Source organism: Gopherus evgoodei, chromosome 8, assembly GCF_007399415.2.
Source record: "Gopherus evgoodei ecotype Sinaloan lineage chromosome 8, rGopEvg1_v1.p, whole genome shotgun sequence".
NCBI lineage: Eukaryota > Metazoa > Chordata > Testudines > Testudinidae > Gopherus > Gopherus evgoodei.
Genome location: NC_044329.1, coordinates 37,680,151 through 37,700,558, shown reverse-complemented (window position 1 = coordinate 37,700,558; position 20,408 = coordinate 37,680,151). Strand labels below are relative to the sequence as shown.

Below are 20,408 nucleotides of genomic sequence, written 5' to 3'. Positions count from 1 at the left end.
CAACCTTAACAATCCTATTTTGATATTTTAAAATCCTTTCCCAAAGTCCCAAAAAAAATCCTTTAGAGCTATTAGGCCTGAAGAACCTCCATCTGGAGTTCTCCACAAGAGTTGCTTTTCTCTCACTGAACTAGCTTAACAGAAACAAAGATCTCAATGTAGAATCCATTTCCAAAAAGATGACCCATGAAATTTGCCATTTAGCTATTGAAAATACCATTTTCTTTGTGAAAATGAGTTTAGTCTTGCTTATAATGAAAACCCTGACATAACCATAACTTAAACTAGGCAAGATCAGGAATCTTCTATAAGTAGCTTTGCAGTTAATTGTTTTGGCAATACATAACTCATGTCACTAGTTTAGAAAGAAAATGGGCTGATGCAATGAGTATATGGAGAAGAATTACAACTAATTTAGAATGATCGGTGTACAGTACTTAGTCTTTGTTAAGTCGCACTCACACTAATAAACTGTTCAAATAGAAATTCAATAATTGATTGTTTTCTTCAAGTAATTCTTTCAATAAGCGTGATCAGTAACTAATGTTAATGTTCTATATTACACAATGAAATAAATATGAATTACACATTACAGAGAACATTGTGCTCCCGGTTGAACTACACCTGTATTACAATTGTTTAAGGGTTGATGAAGTGAGGACTGACCTATACATTAGTTTCAGAAGTACTATAATAAAGCTTCCCCCAATCCTGAAAGGTGCTAAAACAAGATACTTTCAAGTGGCCACATACTGACCTTTCTGTACTCCCAAGAGTGGAGGAGAATTCTCTTGAGGAGCTCTATCAGGTTCCTGGGGAGGTACAACCATGGCAAGTGCATGCATTGGTACACGTGGAACCTAAAAATCAACTCAGAAAGAACTTGTCTCAGTTTTAGTTTTCAATGGATAAGAGTCTCTTAACTTAATCTAGAAGCACATTTCTGTTTGCATACATTCCCTGTGCACTGCATGTTATCCCTTAACATACCAACTTCCAAAAGTAAGGTGTTTCATCTTTAATATACTAACTGCAAAGTTAACCATTCTCTTTCCCCTCTTCTACCTCCAAAATGGTTAAGAACATTTACTTGTTCTTGTACTATCCAATATTTCATACCCAGAAAGATGGGAAATAAATTGCCTCATGAGTTAGGATTCTGAGGAGTATAAAGGCCCCAGTAGCCACAAAAAAGGTTAGGAAATTAGGCACACAGGTAACTTGTATCCAGTACAAGCCCACAGATCAGAATTCCATTAGCTTTTCGAATCATATGCAGGAAAAGGGCATGCGAAAACCAGTAAGGACCTGCTACACAATACTTCCAGTTGGAGTTGTAATTCTTCACTTGTTGGTCCAAAGTAGTATTTTACTGGCCTATTAGATCCTGCCAGCCAAACGCCGTTGGGAAAGTGTTTTTTTAAAATAGAAGCTATCAAATTTTATTAAGTGACCACTTCCACTTAATGAGAGCCATTACTGAGGGCAGACACTGCTCAGTGAAACTTCATTATACACTGTACTTGTATATGTAGTAACCAGTGCAGTCACAGCACTTGGGTGGTTTTCTTCAAATAAAAAAAAAAAACTCTTGCCTTTGAAACCACTTCATGTTAAACTTGCCAGTTTTTGGAAGTACTTAGAACACAGTATTAGCCTCGACATTATATATGCAGCTTTTTAAATACTGAATATAACTGCATTTTATCTGCATCTTTTATTTTCCTAACTGTATTCTATCAACTAAATTCTTGGTTCTCTTTGTAGGCTGGGGTTTTCCAAAGATTCTTAGGGAGTTTGGTGGCCAACTCCAACTGAAAATCTAGTTCCCTTGGGCCACTTTGAAAATCCCAGGTACATGCAATAAGCTGCCTTTCACTTTACACAAGATCCCAATACATAAGGAAAACAAGCATCAGTGTTTCCAGTGCATTATCACATGGCTTTAGGAGTGCTGAGGCAAGAGGGTAAAGGCTGAGTAACTTCAATCAAGTGCAACAGTCGCCTAGAAATGCTGTATTTGGACTGGGCTTATTAGGGAACAGAAATTATTAAAAGTAAGATGGACAATATACATGTGTATTTTTCAGGAACTCCTAAGTAAACAAAGCTTCATTCATGTCCCCCTTTTGGTAAGTTTCTAAATATGTAACGTAGAAAAATCAGTGTCACTGATCTTTATTTTACTTCCACTAAACTTTGTTTCCATTTATTAAATGTTAAAAAAAAATTTACTAAAAAGTCTTATTTTCTGTTGTGGAAATAAATGTATGTTTAATTATACTTTTATGTCTTACCTGAGACTGATCCTGAGAAGGTGGTGTGAGCTGAGACATGTCTGCAGTAGGAACTGACAGAACATTGTTTGGGTAATCCAGTAAGTAAGAAACAACATTTGTATGTCCACCCTTTGCAGCTTCAATGAGCATTGTTGAGCCATCCTGGAGTGAGAGTTTGGAGACAGAAAATGCAACAGTAAGGGGAGTTCTAGCCTCTGTGCTATATAAAAATGGAGATTTTTCTGTGAAATTAAGTTTAAAATTGTCCAGCCTTCCCTTTTAATCAAAGTCAACTGTGCAGTACTTTAGTTTCAAGTTATGTACAAGGATAAGCAATTATGAAAGGTGAGTATATTCGAATCACAATGAATAATTTAAATTGAATACCTTAAGTCGATGAGTAGGGTCTGCACCATGAGCCAGGAGGAGCTCAACAACAGCAAGGTGGCCCCCCGCACACGCCAATGACACCACTGTGTGGTCATTATTAGCAGTAGCCCTATTAACATTGGCACCTATGAAGAAAACAGCTTATGCAGAATTAGCAGGAATTTCTTTATGTTTAAATTCTAAACAACAAAGCTGGTGTATTTTCTGATTTTGAGTGTGTATTATAGAATTTCAGATCTAGGATGCAAGTTAGTTACAATAAAAATCAGAATGAGGATAACATAATGGCAAAGACATTTCAGAAGTAAAAATAGGATGACTTCTGAGATAACTGAGTTTCATAAAAAGATGTACATTCATACTGTAATGCAAGTGAGCTAGTGTGACCAGGTGTCCCGATTTTATAGGGACAGTCCCGCTATTTGGGGCTCTCTCTTATATAGGCTCCTATTACCCCTCACCCCCATCCCGATTTTTCATACTTGCTGTCTGGTCACTCTAAAGTGAGCAAAGGGAGGGGTATTCACACACTTAAAATAACTGTTAGAAAATTTATTTTTATATTCCAAGGAAGAATCACAATCCTTTCATAGTAAGGGGCTATTTATTTTTTAAACCAGGAGTACTCCTGGGCAAGAGTTGACTGCAAAACATTTTTAGAAATACTATCTAACCATGTACTGACTGACATTTTTGCCTTACTCATCAGCACAATTCGGTGGAAAGTATTTTCGATAAAGTATTTCTGTACTCAGAAGTGAGCAATCACCTGTATAATATGAGTTAACTGAAATTAAAATCTTCTCACCACAAATGAGCACTTACCACACAACCCGTAAACCTAACACATGACGTAAGGAAAATTTCTATTCTAGTAGGTATTAAAGCCATAAACACAAAAGTTTAATAGAACTGTTAAGTGACGTTTCAGACACTGAAGTTGGTACTAATATTTTACCTTTGCTAATAAGAAACTGTACAGTGCATAAATGACCAGCTCTTGCAGCCTTCATAAGCGGTGTCCTTCCACCTTCAGATTCATGCTCCTGTTATAAAAAGGTGTATTAAAAAAAAGTGTTATAAATACTGGCAAAACATATCAACCAAGAGTCTTAGTGGCTGAAATTTTCACTTCAGGGATTTACACTGCTCTATTAATTTTAATAAATATTCTGTATAAATCCCAACCAGTGTATTTTCAGCTAATTTCTCAAAAAGGTCCCAATGAATCTATTTGGTTAGTGAATTACATTGGAAAGGGTCACTAAAAATGTCACATAATCACCCTCACAATTTCATAGATCTCACTGGAAAGTTTCCTGACTTTTAGCTTCATTCAGTTTCATTACCTCTAAACAAATCATTTGCATCAAATTTTCTCCAATATACACTGTTCAAAAGGCTGCCATTTCTCAGCAAAAGAACATTGAGAACACAATTATACAGTGATACAAGAATGGAGAAATCTCTTAGCTAAGCCAACCTATGGAGAATAGCCAACATCTGAATCTTCTGAATTGTAACATGTTGAAATGGGATTATCACCCACAAATCAGACAAAACTCAATTATATGCAACAAAGATTGCATCAAATAGCCTTATGAGCCATAATGAGAGGGTAACTGGTCTCTGAAAAGAAAAATTAGAGAACATGGAGTTGAAAAGACAGAGGAACAATCTGAAGGTCAATGGTGAGATTCTCTTCAGAGCCATCAGACGCTGTCTCCAAAAACTGAAGTTTAACATGAGCAGCCCAAGTTAAAGCATGAGTGACATGAAAGATTTTGGAAAAGAGACACTGTAGATACTCAGAAAACTGACAAGAGAGGTGAATGTGGAAGTTAATAATCAACCCTTTCTACCCTTGAGATAACACAAGCCAATGAGGGAAAAGAACCAGCCAGTTACACAGGAATGGCTGATACCACATAAAGAGTGCTGGCAAGTGATGGGGACCCACCCCACACCGCAAGGGGATTAAGTGTCCTGTCCATGAGAGAGTGTACATATGCCCTTCAAAATAAAATTCAGTAATGCATTAGGAACTTTATTTAAACAGTTTATAGGGAAATAATCTCTAATTCACTGTTTAAACTTCATTATTCTCTGAATATCTGATAGTGGAGATGATTAAAAACAATAGGAGTACCTCTCCTTTCTTGTTTTAGATTGAGAAGGCTTAATGCTGGATTTATGAGAGTTGTATCCAACCTTACCCATTTCCTTCAATTGACTAAAAATCCTGTACATCCCCATTGCTAGGTTGCAGGTGTCTAGTGAAAATTAACCATTTGATTATGCATTTGAGAAGGGGAATCTTTAGTGATGGCAAATCCAAACCTGTTGAGAAGTTTAGTGGTCCAAATCAGTCATGTGCTATTATGAAGAATTTAAAAAACTGAGCTTGTCTCCTCTCACCACTTGAAAAAGGGAAAAAGCGGTCTGGCATAATTTTTCTTATGAGACACAACAGTTTTATTGTACATTGCTTTAAGATGCACGTCTGTTCTCTGTGCACTGCGTCTTGATCCTCTAACTTATTTTGCATGACACTATTGCTACATACATATAATCCATGCGCAATACTATGCTGCAAGAGAGGAAGCCATAGAGATTTGATCCTCAAGTCAGAAAACACCTGAATTCCCTCCAACTACCAGAGTCAATTTATAAACAGATTTACTCAGTCTTATTATTCAGACAGAGATACTGAGTTCCACAGAGTTTATTGTGGAAGGCTCTTTTTCATGAGACCTTAATAATCAAAGTAATGCATGTTTTGCATGCATATGCAAGGAACAATAGTATATTCTTGAAAATTTGGGGTTTGCTCTGGTGCTTTGGCCTCAATTTTTCCCTCCTGCGACTGTTATGCAATTAGCAGCTGCCCCTCCATTCCACATGCAGAACTCATTTGATTTGTACTGTGTGAAGATATTTTAAAATGCACTTTGAGATGCAATGCACTATGTATTAAAATACACAAAACTTCAATATATGAGCAGAAACCATGTTGTCCAAACTCAATTCCTGATGCAAGGTTTCAAAATCTCCATACTACGAGAATCAAAGAACTCAGAAGTAAATAAATCGGGTTAATTGGAATTTTCTAACTCTAAGACAGTGCAAGTTTGTGTCTTGTAGTATGTTAAAGGGTCTTGTTTCATTTTAGATGGCTAGCAATAAACTATTAGTACTTTGCTTGGGAGTCTAAGAGATCTCACTGCTGGGGAAACTTCTTGATGTCCATGGCAAGTTTTCCTTTACTTAAATTTCATGCAGTTATTCTATATATACTGGTTTGATTATACCCACCTCCTCAAGCAATCGAATCCTGATCCTCCGTGGTGTTTACAAACTTCAAATACTTGCAGCACCAAACACACACACAACTCCCATCTAGCCAAACTATTCATTTTATCTATTTTATTTCTTCAGCATCCACTCCTTACTCATTTCGGTAGCTCTTCCCATCTGACTCCACTTTGACAACATCTTTTCTATCAGAAAGCCCAACACTGCATACACTTTATTTTTTTTAACTTAATTTAATGCAGTTATAAGATGCCAGCCATCTGTAGAAACTTCCGTCCTCTATTTAGCCACAGCAAAGGTATAGCAGCAGCAGAAGCATTGCAAACATGGTCCCTAATATATGGGTCAAGCCAGAACTGAGAATGGTCACCTCCAGGGAAGAGAAGGCAGTCTACATTCTATGTCCATTCAGTCCCCAGTCTTACTTCTGAGACAGCCAAATGTGTGTGTCTGATTGCTGTGGTTTGTGACAGACACTCATTCAGAAATGGAAGAGCTCTGTGTAGCTCAAAAGTTTGTGTCTCACCAACAGAAGTTGGTCCAATAAAAGATATTACCTCATGCACCATGATTCGCTAATATCCTGGCACCAACACAGCTACAACGCTGCATTCTATTTGGAGTAACAGACATGAGCTATCAGGGAGCTTACATAAACTATAAGAGTTTCAATAGCAATAGCCTGTTTATTTTGATACAAGGCTTCAAATATTGAAGCCGTAACTGCCTAAAGAATGAATCCTAACTTCCAAGGGAGGTGAATTTGTTTAGATTACAAATAACTATCAGATAGCAGCTCCAATATGTAAATTACTCCCACTGGACAAATCCATACTTTGGTGAGTAAAGAGAAAGGGGGATGCAATCATAAATGTCTTATCAGAATCTAAAGCAACATACAATGGAATAAAACAAATGGGCAAAATCACAAACATATCCTACTGGAAAAGCAAAACTCTTTTTTTTTTAAAATGAGAAAAAAGTAACAAGAATTCAAACAGAACAAAATAGCATGACAAGATACAGAGCATGAGGAGGCCAGGGTTCTCACATGTGCTAGAAATAACTGACCTACATTAGTTTTATCCCACAAAACTAGCTCAAAGGATGTAAAAAAACCCTCATGAAACTGATTATAACAGAAAGCATTTACAATAGTTTTTTCATCTTGAGGTGTCCCAGTGATGAATACAAGACAAAGTAATGCCAAAGATGACACTCCTCAAGATAATCTTCTCAGAAAGGTGTTGCAGAATTGCCAATGCAGCATCTAGACAGTGGGTCAATCCTTAAGAGGCAGTGCACAATGATGCTTGGTAAATTTGCCGTAAGACTCCTGTAGCTGGATTAACAGATTTCAAACTGCAACACCTGCTTTCATTACCAATGTCTATTAACAGAACAGGCTTTAACATGACCAGATAAAAATAAAGAAATGATGAGTTATTTTTCTCTAGATTCTCACCCAACTTTTGTCAAGAGAAGTTAGACATCTGAATTAGTTAGAAAATCCATCTTATATAATTCATTTTAACATTTATGGAGCAAGGATCCATGTGGATAGACATGATGGTAGATGAAAATATTATCCCAAGACAGAAGCCAGATAGCATTTTTGGAAGGAATTTTGGGTGCACATTCAAAAATCACCTCATTACTTTATACTCTGTCGTAGAAAGGATCAGTAATGAGCAGCTGAAACACACAGCTTCTACAAGTAAAGCTACTGCCACAGTCTCTGAAAAATGCAAGATCCTAAGAATCAGTTTAGAACAGGGCAGGGATGTGAGGGCTTTTTTTATTTATTTTAATTTATTTATTTTAATCGGCACATTGCTCCACTATGGGCTGGGATGTTAAGTATTATCAAACCATTTTACTGGTGACTGAGCTGTCATAAAAGCCAACATTGCATTTTATGTGAACTCTGTAGGAAGTGATCTACTGACTAAAAAAACCTTGTCTACACCAGATACTACTTAGAGTTATCTAGATACAGGTTGAGAAACTGTAGTGTATTAGCAGTAAACTCCAAGGACTTGGCAACAATAGGCCCAATATTTATTATTGTTGCTGATATCACCCTTATCCTTGATACTTCATCCTCAGGTACTTACGTGAGAGGTTTTATATCAAGCGTCTAACAAGGCCAATATAAATTCGAAGCCAAGACTTTGCGATTTCAATAATTCAGTAAAATAATTGTTAGGCTTCTGAAAAAGATATCCTTGACTAGCCAATCATCAAATTAATGAAACACATCCACATTTAGACTGTAGCTATGTTATAACAGATTACAACACCAGAAGGGTCCAATGTGATAAACTAGTCTGATCTCCCATGTAATAAAGGCAGTGACTTCCTTGAAATACTTCCTGTTTGAACTAGAACGTTTATTTAGAAAAACAGCCAATTTTAATTCAAAAATTGCTTTGTAAATTACCTTCACTTAAAAATTTGCACACTGATTTAACTGTCAGCCATTTGATCTTATTATATATTTGCTAGACTGAAGAGGTCATTATCAAATTTTTGTTCTCCATGTAGGTACTTATAGACTGATCTAGTCACCCTTTCATCTTTTCTTTATTAAGCTGAATAGATCATAGTCCATCATTATAAGACATACTCTTGGCTCTTATTTGAACTCTCTCCAATTTAATTATTCCTGGATAAATATGAAAAATTCTCTCAAGAGCTCTAGTGGACTGCTGTGTTCAAACTTCAAAGAGATATTCATCATTAGACATATTACTACTTAACATGCTCATTACAAGTTTTTTATTTTATTCTGGATCTGATAAGGAATGGAATCAGATCTCTCTCAAATTCTTTTGTAACAAGACCCTTTGATTTATGAGGGTTCTAATTCCCCTGAAAATGCTAAAAATTCAAGTCCTCTGAGGGTAAATATTTTACTGCACTGTTCTGAAGAATTTTTAAGTAAAACTATTTTGAATGTTTTCTTGTCCTTCCCTCCCACCCCCACTGAAAAATTTGAGTTTTTATTAATTTTGTTCCCCTTTTTATAATATTCTCAAGACAAAACTCTGACTACAAGACTCAAAGTTATAAAAAAAAAAGTCAGTAACATGTCCTCTACAGACAAATTTCATGAGGTGGATACAAACACACATTAAAACTCAAATGGATTTCTGGTTAAGAGAACTGAAGACTATGAGACCCTATAGAGAGATATAGTGATCCTATTATTTGTAAAGAGTTTGTTGTAGCCACTATTCGTGAAAAGCTGGTTTAATAAGATGACCCTTTCATATACAGGGAGGAAGCAGGGTAGTAATTAAGAAAGAAAGGCATTAGAAATCAAGCCAAAGGACTGCAGAGAAAGAAATCAAAAAAGTAGAGCAATGATGGAGATTTAATACGCTACATAGCAAGTCTTTGCACCTCTGATGAAATCTAGATACCGTAAGCCATGCTTGCTGTGAACATCTATTTTTGAGGTTTTAGCTTACAAGCATCAAAGGCCAACCTCACCTGATGCTTGGCCGTCTCTATGCCCTCCAAAATAGTCTTCTTTAAGTCCTCCTGCTTGTCCTGCGGAAGGAAAAAGAAGAACTCACGGATCTTATTCTACAAATAAAATTAATACTTGGCCGTGAAGACCTGGTGATTACAATTTCAGTTCGTCAGCATCATCAGCTGAATTAGCCAGAGGACAAAACTAGTCTTTAAACCAAGCAATGCAATTCTTCATCATAGCCTCAACCTAAGCCACCTAGACTCACGTGGCTAGTGAAAGTTACACACAATATCCACTGGTGCAAATTACCAGATGCTTTCTTGGTCACACTCAGTCACCACATATTCCGACCTAGCACAGCCAAAAATATGACTGCAATAATTCCGTTTCAGTATTTTGAGTGCACTCTTAGTTCTTTTGTTACAGAGACAACATGAACATTCTTACTAATAACCTTGGATCCTCTATTATCTTCCCCAGATAGTCTAGAACCAGCATCCAAAAGAAAAAAAAATACCACAATTACTTTTCAGTCCATCACACTGAAAACAACATATTAATCTCCCTCAATGTATAATGCAAAGCCCTACTTACAACCTACACAATGTTAGCAAGAACTCAGGTTGACATATATACAAAGGTTAAGTGTGCAGTGTGATGTATCTAAGGAAAACATAAGGTTGATATTAAGGATTTACTTTATGGTGTGAGGGAAATTAATGCGTAGTACGTTTTCTTATCAATTGGAAGCAAAAAGAATTTCCCTGTGATGGTGCAGAACCTGTCAATGAAAATTGTGTAAGCACTAGGGTATGATTAAGAAGTGTCCCGTAGCTTGGCATTTCCTTACTCTGTAGGGTTTGAGCTGAGTTGCTATCAGTTAACCAATTCTGCTCCCTTTTAAACATGGTGGTTATAGAATTTCTTAGGTTTTTAAATGCAAGCGTACCATGGTTTGGAGGAAGCATGGGTGTTCGAGATGAAAAGGAAGAATGGATTTTCTGCTACTGTATATGGGGGGGGCCCTTGCAGGTCTCTCTTTACCCTCCTGAACTGCAGCACAAAAGTGCCCATATTTCAGGGGATCCTCCCTAGTGCTGCACCTGTTCCCTTGGGCCGGCTGCAGGCTCTACAGAGCAGTGTAGTCTCTGCTGAAGATGCAGAACTGCACAGGCTACAAAGACCACAGCAATGCAGCTTGTATCTTCTCCCCAGAAATCTTGGCTGCTGCTCCCTAACTCTCCTTACTAAATCATAAAGAATATGGGCCAGCATCTTCCCTGAGGGCAAGCTATGACTTAAGTCCCATTGGAAATGAGAGTCAAAAGGCTGGCTCTCAAATGTACTGCATTTCAGCTAAATCAAGACCTCAGTTTAGGAGGAGAGATCTCCAACAAAATTCACTTCTAGCTTAGAGGAAGGTAAACTGAGTTAGGAGCCAGGAGATAAAAATCTCATTTGGCACTCACTACTGTTTGTATTTTTGTACTTTTCAGTCCTTAGTTTTGAACCAGCAAGCCTCACACCCACCTCTCAGGAAATACACCATCAAGCTGTAACACTGAGTACCTTTCCCAGACTTGAAGGAGCAGCTTTGCGTAAAGTCAGAAGCTTGCCTCTCTCACCAACAGAAATTGGTACAATAAAAGATTATCTTACCCACCTTGTCTTGCTAATATCCTGGGACCAACATGGCTACAATACTGCAAGCAACAATAGAGATATTCAATTCTGCCATTTGAAATGGAAACTCCCCAATATGAAGAAAGGAAGCAAAACAGTTTCTTCCTGAGCAAATGCAAGAAACAAAACATCTCCAGAGGACTCACCATCTATAACCCTCTAACCACTACATACAACTCCAAATATGCTGAGCAGCTCTGCAGGACTCCAAAAAATTGAGGAATCATCTCCTGCAACTCTCATACTCCACAAGAGACCACCTCAAACAAGAAATAATCACATACTCTCACACACAGATGGGGGAGGAGGGGAGAAATCAGGAAGCCTACCTGGAGATCATGCATGAAGTCAAAAATAGCTATTACAAAAATCTGATGACAGCCATCCAACACAAAAGCAAAGTGAAACCAATTGCAACAATTTCACAAACCACAGACATCCCATGACAACCCAACATCAATTTATTAAAACTACCTGTAACCAGAGCCAAATTAACTGTACTCTTCAAGGGACTGAACTTCTACCTCATCACAGAACCTATCATTATACTAATATGTGGAGAACTAGAATTCTTTCACTGATTTCACCTCAAAGAATTCTTTCACAACAATATCACCTAGAACTACCACCTCCCCGCCAACAGTCATAAGAAAAAAAGAATAATCTGACAACACTCCACCACAGACAAAATCACACACTTGATTACACTGATTGACTAAAATCCCTAATCACATCTACCATACACTCCCACCGCCCGTGCTGAGAGAACAACTAATACAGTCTCTGAAATCCAACCACCAGATAGCAATTAAATCAGCAGACAATGGGGATGCCATCACAGTTCTCAACTGTGATGACTATGTTAACAAAGCCTACAACTCTTTGACACCACCAAAGAACTCAGAGACAACCCAGAAATCTAAGGATATCATCAAATCCTTTCCTGCTCAACTCCAAGAGAAACTAACAACCTTGTCCCCCATAAACTTTCTATATGCGTCCCAAGATACACAAACAAGGGAATCCAGGAGACCCATCATATCTAACCATGGCACTCTTAATGAAGCAGTATCAGGACTCAGAAACCATCCTCAAGCTACTGACCACATAAAGAGTCAGCGTCCTCCAGAAACTCTAAACATTAACAACCTTCCTCAGAATACCATCCTTGCCACCATAGATGTCACCTCCCTATATACTAACATCTCTTACTGCTGCCTGGTGTGGATCTCTACAAGACAAGGGACAACACTCACATATCCATCTCAAAAACATTGCTAAACTCATCCATTTTATCCTCACCTATAACAATTTTATATTCAACCAACATCTTGTCCAAACAAAGAACAGCCATGGGTACCACAATGGCTCCCCAGCATGCCAACCTCTCTTCATGGGCTACCTTGAGGAAGAATTCATGGACAAATGCACCACAAAACCAATGCTATACCTGAAATACATCAATGATGTTTTTATCTTCTGGACAGATGAGCTAAACTTCCTTATAGATTTTCACCACAACTCCACCCACCACTACCCATCCATTCATTCAGCTTTCTCGAGAGCACTCCCATATCAGCATCAAACTTCCTGGACACCACGATCAGCTTCAACAGTGGAACTTTAGAGACAGCTATGTACAAGAAACCCAGAGATCACCACACTTACTTTCACCGATCCAGTAGCCATCCCAAACACACCAAAAAATTAGTTTTATGCAGCCAAGCACTCTGATACCACGGAATATGCACCAAGGAGAAAGTCCAGGATACACAGCTTACCACACAAAACACCAGAGCATTCCATCAGAGAAGTAGATTACAGCATGGAACAGGCCACTCAAATACCTCAGTGTACTTGCTTCAATATGGAAAAAGCCCTCCAACCACAGCCGCCTAGTTGTCACGTATCCCCCCACACTGGACCCCATACGGTGTATCATTAAGCAATTAAAACCATACTCAACGCAGACCAATCTGAAAAATCTCTTTCAAGCCACCTCTTTTGGCCTTCAAACAACCCCCTCAACTTCTCCAGCTTCATCAGAAGCAGCAGCAAGCTCCCTAAAAAACAGGCCATACCATCTCAAAGCAGAAACAAATCCCATTGTAACAGATGCAAAATCTGCAGAAGTATCTCTCCTGCTACGACAAACAATATCCTGCCACAACACAGCTTTCAAGATCCATGGTTCCTACCTACACATACCTATCACAACATGTGGTGTGCTTCACCCAATGCACTAAGAGTACATATCTATGCTGGAATAAAAGACCGTGGCAAGGCCACAGTTGGCCTGGGTGAGCTCTCAGGCTCAGGGGCTAAACACTGCTGCAGACATTTTGGGCTTGGCCCGGCGCCCAGGCCCTGGAGCCCTCCCTGCTTGTGGGGTCCCAGAGCCTGGTCACCTACACAGCAATTTTACAGCTCCGCAAGCCCAAGTCAGCTGACATGGGCCAGCCATGGGTGTTTACTTGCTGTGTAGATGTACTCTTTATTCCCCAATAACAATTATGTGGGTGAAACAGGACAATCATCATGAACTCATACAAAAAAAAACAACAAAAGACAATTACATCATATTACCTGTGGGTGAGTACTTTTCACAAAGCGATCACTCCTTATCTGACCTCTCAATCCTCAGCCTCAAAGGAAACCCGCACACCTTCAAAACAAGCCTGGGAGCTTGTTATACACTAAAAATCATGGACTTACAGACACTGGATTTGTGGCTTATTACAACAATCTGTAACCCATTAACGTCTCTTTTTGTCCTATGACTACAGAGGTTTCAACTGGCCACTTCACCTCAATTAGTCTCTTCCAATACAGGTTAACTACTTATGCTGTTCCATTTTGTATTTTGCTGACACGGACTACCTTTCCCAGATCTGAAGAGCTCTGTGTAAGCTCAAAAGTTAGTCTTTCACCAATAGAAGTTGCTCCAATAAAAGATATCATCTCACCCACCTTGTTTCTCAAGTATCACACAGGTAATTTTACAAATAAGATAATATAGGTTGCCAAAGGTAACTTTTAGCAGCATCAGGCACAGAATCCAATCTCATCCATAGAATTTTTCATGGGTCACATTCTGATGGCTTGTGTCACATTTAAAAATTGAGAGATGTATGATTGTTTTAACAAAATAGTGGCTATGTTCCATGAGGGCATGCAGACACACTGCTGCTCAGAATAAAATTTGCCAAATCTAAGTGCTTAGTTAGGCCATCTATAACTACTATTTTAACCATTAGATCACACTCCTCTCCCAGAGGCGGAAATAAAATCCAGGAGTCCTGATTTCCAGCATTCTATTACTTCTGAGCTAATAACTGTGAAACCCACTGGGAAAGTGGGTATCATTTCCTCTCCAGTGGCTGATACAAAGAGAGAAGAACAGCTATTACTGTAGCTCAAGTGGTAAAGGTCTCAACTAGTGATCTGAAAGTCCAGGGCAAAAACTCTGCTGAGGATACATGTGGGTTGGTTGCAAGTGACAAACAGGAACTAAGTTTTCTTTTAAAAAATACTGACTCAGCAAGAAAATCTCTTTACAGATGGCGTAACACTCAGCAAACAACAGGTATTACACATTTTGGTCATTTGTCACATTGTGTTTGCTTATTACAAACTGACAAGTGTGTGGTCCGATCATTTTCGTGAAGTGGTTGTGGCTTCAGTAACATAAAGAGCTAAACCTTTAATCATTTTGTTGCTCGTCTCTGGACTTTCTCCAATTTGTCCACATCTTTCCTGAAATGTGGCGCCCAGAACTGGACACAATACTCCAGCTGAGGCCTAATCAGCATGGAGTATTGGTTACAATACTCCTGCTAATACATCTCAGACTCATGTTTACTTCCCCACCCCCCCCAGTGTTACACTGTTGATTCATATTCAGCTTGTGGTCCACTGTGACCCCCAGATCCTTTTCCGCAGTACTTCCTCCTAGTCAGTCATTTCCCATTTTGTATGTGTGCAACTGATTGTTCCATTCTAAGTGGAGTACTTTGAATTTGTTGTTAGTGAATTTCACCCTATTTACTTCAGACCATTTCTCCAGTTTGTCCAGATCATTTTGAATTTTAACCCTATCTGCCAAACCACTTGCTTAGTATCATCCTCAAACTTTATAAGTGTACTCTCTATGCCACTATCTAAATCACTGATGAAGATACTGAACAGAACGGGACCCAGACTGATCCCTGAAGGACCCTGCTCGTTATGCTCTTCCAGCACAACTGAACCACCGATAACTACTCTTTGGGAACGGCTTTCCAACCAGTCTGAACCCACCTTATAGTAGCTCAAAACTGCTCAAGATAGTTAAGACCAAAGCACACTGTGAAGAACTTCAAAAAGATCTCACAAAACTAAGTCATTGGGCAACAAAATGGCAAATGAAATTTAATGTGAATAAATGTAAAGTAACACACACTGGAAAAAATAACCCCAACTATGCATATAATATGATGGGGGCTAATTTAGCTACAATTAATCAGGAAAGAGATCTTGGAGTCATCGTGGCTAGTTCTCTGAAGACGTCCACACAATGTGCAGCGGCGTCAAAAAAAGCAAGCAGGATGTTAGGAATCATTCAAAAAGGGACAGAGAATAAGATGGAGAATATCTTATTGCCCTTATATAAATCCATGGTACGCCCACATCTTGAATACTGCATACAGATGTGATCTCACCTCTAAAAAGATATACTGGCATTAGAAAAGGTTCAGAGAAGGGCAATTAAAATGATTAGGGGTTTGGAACAGGTCCCATATGAGGAGAGATTAAAGAGGTTAGGACTTTTCAGCTTGAAAAAGAGCACACTAAGGGGGGTGATATGACAGAGGTATATAAAATCATGAGTGGTGTGGAAAAAGTGAATAAGGAAAAGTTATGTACTTGTTCCCATAATATAAATTATAACATAATTAGGGGTCACCAAATGAAATTAATGAGCAGCAGGTTTAAAACAAATAAAAAGAAGTTCTTCACACAGCGCACAGTCAACCTGTGGAACTCCTTGCCTGAGGCGGTTGTGAAGGCTAGGACCATGACAGGGTTTAAAAGAGAACTAGATAATTCATGGAGGTTAAGTCAATTAATGGCTATTAGCCAGGTTGGGTAAGGAATGGTGTCCCTAGCCTCTGTTTGGTAGAGGGTGGAGAGGGATGGTATGTTCTAGCACCATCTACATTGCATTTCCCTAGTTTGTTTATAAGAAGGTTATGCGAGACAGTAACAAAAGCTTTACTAAAGTCAAGATATACCAAATCTAACACTTTCCTCCTATCCACAAGGCTTGTTACCCTGTCAAAGAAAGCTATCAGGGTGGTTTGACACGATTTCTTCTTTGTCCACACTGATTGTTATTTATCACATTATCTTCTAGATGTTTGTAAACTGATTGCTTAATTATTTGCTCCATTAACTTTCCTGGTACTGAAGTTAAGCTGACTGGTCTGTAATTTCTCGGGTTGTCCCTATTTCCCTTTTTATAGATTGGAACTATATTTGCCCTTCTCCAGTCTTCTGGAATCTCCCCCATCTTCCATGATTTTTCAAATATAATCACTAATGGCTCAGATATCTCCTCAGTCAGCTTTTTGAGTATTCTAGCATGTATTCATCGGGCCCTGGTGACTTGGAGACTTCGAACTTGTCCAAGTATTTTTTTAACTTGTTCTTTCCCTATTTTAGCCTCTGATCCTACCTCATTTTCCCTGGCATTTACTACGTTAGATGTCCAATCACCACCAACTTCTTGGTGAAAACTGAAACAAAGAAGTCATTAAGAACCTCTGCTATTTCCATATTTTCTGTTATTGTTCCCACCCCTCCTACCCTGCATTGAGTAACAAGCCTACCCAGTCTTTGGTCTTCCTTTTTTCTAATGTATTTGTAGAACGTTTTCTTGTTACCCTTTGTCTCTAGCTAGTTAGATCTTGTTTTGCACCTTTCTAATTTTGTCCCTACATACTTATTTGTTTATATTCATCCTTTGTAATTTGACCCAGTTTCAACTTTTTCATAGATTCATAGACTTTAGGACTGGAAGGGACCTCGAGAGGTCATCGAGTCCAGTCCCCTGCCCTCATGGCAGGACCAAATACTGTCTAGACCATCCCTAATGGTCTCTGTAGGACTCTCTTGATTTTTAGACCACTGAAGATCTCCTGGGTAAGCCAGGGCATCTCTTGCCAGACTTCTCATCTTTCCTACGTAATGGGATAGTTTGCTCTTGTGCCCTTAATAATGTGCATCTGAAAAACTGCCTGTCTTCAACTGTTTTTCCCCTTAGACTTGCTTCCCATGGGATCTTACCTACCAACTCCCTGAATTTGCTAAAGTCTGCCTTCTTGAAATCCACTGTATTTTGCTGTTCTCCTTCCTACCATTTTCTAAAATCATGAACTCTCATGATCACTTTCACCCAAGCTGCCTTCCACTTTCAAATTCTCAAGCAGTTCCTCCCTACTTGTGAAAATCAAATCTAGAACAGCCTCTCCCCAGTAGGTTTCTCCACCTTTTGAAATAAAAAATTGTCTCCAATACTTTCCAAGAGCTTGCTGGATAATTTGTGCCCTGCTGTGTTATTCTCTCCAACAGGTGAGTAGTTGAAGTCCACCATCACCATCAAGTCCTGTGCTTTGGATGATTTTGTTTGCTGTTTAAAGAAAGCCTCATCCACTTCTTCTTCCTGGTTAGGTGGTCTGCAGTAGACTCCCTACCATGACGCCACCCTTGTTTTTACCCCTTTTAACCTTACCCAGAGACTTTCAACAAGGCTGTCTCCTATTTCCATCTTAACCTCAGTCCAAGTGTATACATTTTTAATATATAAGTCAACACCTTCTCCCTTTTTATCCTCGCCTGTCCTTCCTCCTGAGCAAGCTGTATCCTTCCATACCAATATTCCAGTCATGTGTATTATTCCTCCAAGTCTGTGATGCCAATTATGTCAGTTGTGTTTATTTACTAGCATTCTGAGTTCATCCTGCTTATCCCCCATACTTCCTGCATTAGTATACAGACATCTAAGATTTGGATTTGATTCCCCCACCCCCAGTTCGGTCTTCTCTCCTTTATCCCTACTATAAGAGCACACGCTCTCCCCATATTCTGACCATGTTTGCGGATTGGATGTGGATACAAGTTTTGTATCCGCACAGGGCTCTAGAATGCAGGCCACATGCCTGAGACCAGAGATTTGTAGTAAGTAGCATACACTGGTCCATGCATGCGCTGTTGCCCTCCTTGTGCTCCAAAACGAGGTATAAAGGGTGGTATGGACCAATACCTCTCCAGTTTTCTTACCATGAATCAAATAGGATCCAAACCAGAGAGGAAGGAGGATGAGTAGAGGAATACAAATAAGAACCACCCATCTCAGAGAACCTCAAGTTATGGGTAAGGAACCTCCATTTCTTCAGTGCTGGTCCCTATGTGGGCTCCACACAGGGGTGATTGGTAAACTGTATTCAAATAGAAGCAGGGTGCAAGATGCAATTGGTATGAAAGTCTGTAACACTGCTGTCCTGACAGCTATATTTACTGAAGACGACTAGACCAGGTTGTAATGCTTCATAAAAGTGTGGATGGAACTTCAGATAGCCACTTTAAAAATGTCTGGTATTGGCACTTCTCAAAAAGAGATGCTGTGGAGATTGCTTGGGCTCTCGTCAATTGGGCTTTCATCATGTTCGGGGAGGAATACATGCCAGATAATAAACAGAGTGATGCAGAGATTCCACTTAGTCTCTCTGGGCTGATAACTCTTGACCTCATAATAACTCTGCCATAGCTGACAAAGTCTTAGTGTTTTACTAATTGGCTTTGTTCTCTGCAGATAAAGGGCCACGACTTGTCTGACACTGAGTGCATGCAGCCTCTTTTTCTCAGTGGATGCGTGAGGCTTTGGGAAGAATATGGTGAATGAATAGGTTGGTTCGTCTGAAACTCTGAATTATCTTGGAGATGAAGGGAGACCTTTTTTCTATTAAATATGGTGTATGTTGGGTCTGTCATGAGTGCTCCCAGTTAGCTCACCTGTCTGGCTGATGTGATGGGAACTAAAACCTTGATGGAGAAGTGACATGGAACACGTGGCCATTAGTTTGAAACATGGTCTAGTAAGAATTGGGAGTACAAAGCAAAGATCTCATTGTAGCATGAGTTTCATCACTGGTGGGAAGGTTCTAATGAGACCCTTCAAGAACTAATTGTGGTAGGGTAAGTGTGTGTGGCAGGATGAGAGGATGGCAAGGCACTGATTGCCGCCAGATGGACTTTCAACAAGCTAACAGAAAGCCTTGACAATTTGAGGCACAAAAGATAATCTGAAATGACTGGGACATCTGCTGATTCTGGTGATAATGGATTCCTTTGTGACCAGGTAGAGAAATGCTTCCATTTAGCTAAACAACATTTCTAGTGAAAATTTTTCTGCTGTGATAAAGGATCATTCAGATGGCCTTCAAAAAGAAAAGTTCCAGAACTGATGCCCATCCAAATACCAGGCTATGAGGTGAAGAGGGTCTTGGCTGGGATGTCTGGTCCTGCACTTTCCCTGAGTGAACAGATATGGAAAAGGTTGAATGTAGATAGAAGGATGGGCTGATATTTGTCAAAGGTCTGGAAATCAAAACTGTCTGGGCCAATTGGATGCAATGAGAACAAGCCTGGCCCTGCCATTGTGAATTCTGCAGAGAACCTGAGGTGAAAGAGGATGGAAGTACCTCAGACAGTCCATCCAGGATAACAGAAGGCCATCGTCCCTGAAGTCTTACTCTAATGCTGTTCTGGAACAGCAGAGACTGAATTTCTTGTGGGGGAGGCAAACAGATCCCAAGATAATGCTCCCCACTGGGTGAAGATTTCGGTCAAGACAGAATTAGGTATTTCCCATTTGTGGTCTAGGGAGAAGTGCCTATTGAGATCGTTCAGAGTATTTTGCTCACCTGGTAGGCATGTCACCAACTGTGTGATGTGGTTCTTCATGCACCAGTTCCATAAGTTCACTGTCTCCTTACACACATTAATAGATCTTACTCTACCCTTTTTGTTTATATAAAAATATATTGTCACATCTGACAGAACTGCATGAGGGTGAGGAATGTGTTGCAGGCTATGGGAACTGCCCTCAACTCCAGGACACTGATATCTTCTGGCCTCCCACAGGGACCATGTGCTTTGTGCACTGATTGTCCATATGTGCTCCCCATCCTATGCATCTGTGATTATGGTTGTGTTGG

The 20,408-nt window shown here is 39.3% G+C and overlaps 1 protein-coding gene across 9 annotated transcripts in view; it reads right to left on the bottom strand.

Moving 5' to 3' along the window:
- Positions 1-20,408, bottom strand: part of LOC115656464 (ankyrin repeat and KH domain-containing protein 1) — a 187,357-nt gene that overhangs the window by 64,902 nt on the left and 102,047 nt on the right. For 5 of the 9 annotated variants that reach the window (XM_030573215.1, XM_030573218.1, XM_030573219.1 and 2 more), the window contains exons 11-15: positions 9,483-9,542; positions 3,628-3,715; positions 2,667-2,794; positions 2,298-2,441; positions 758-860 (exon numbers count right to left, since the gene is read on the bottom strand). In XM_030573215.1, coding sequence (XP_030429075.1) covers positions 758-860; positions 2,298-2,441; positions 2,667-2,794; positions 3,628-3,715; positions 9,483-9,542 — 523 coding nt within the window. Of the gene's footprint in view, positions 1-757; positions 861-2,297; positions 2,442-2,666; positions 2,795-3,627; positions 3,716-9,437; positions 9,543-20,408 lie in introns of those variants that run through there. The other 4 variants (XM_030573217.1, XM_030573222.1, XM_030573223.1 and 1 more) reach the window with 2 other exon arrangements.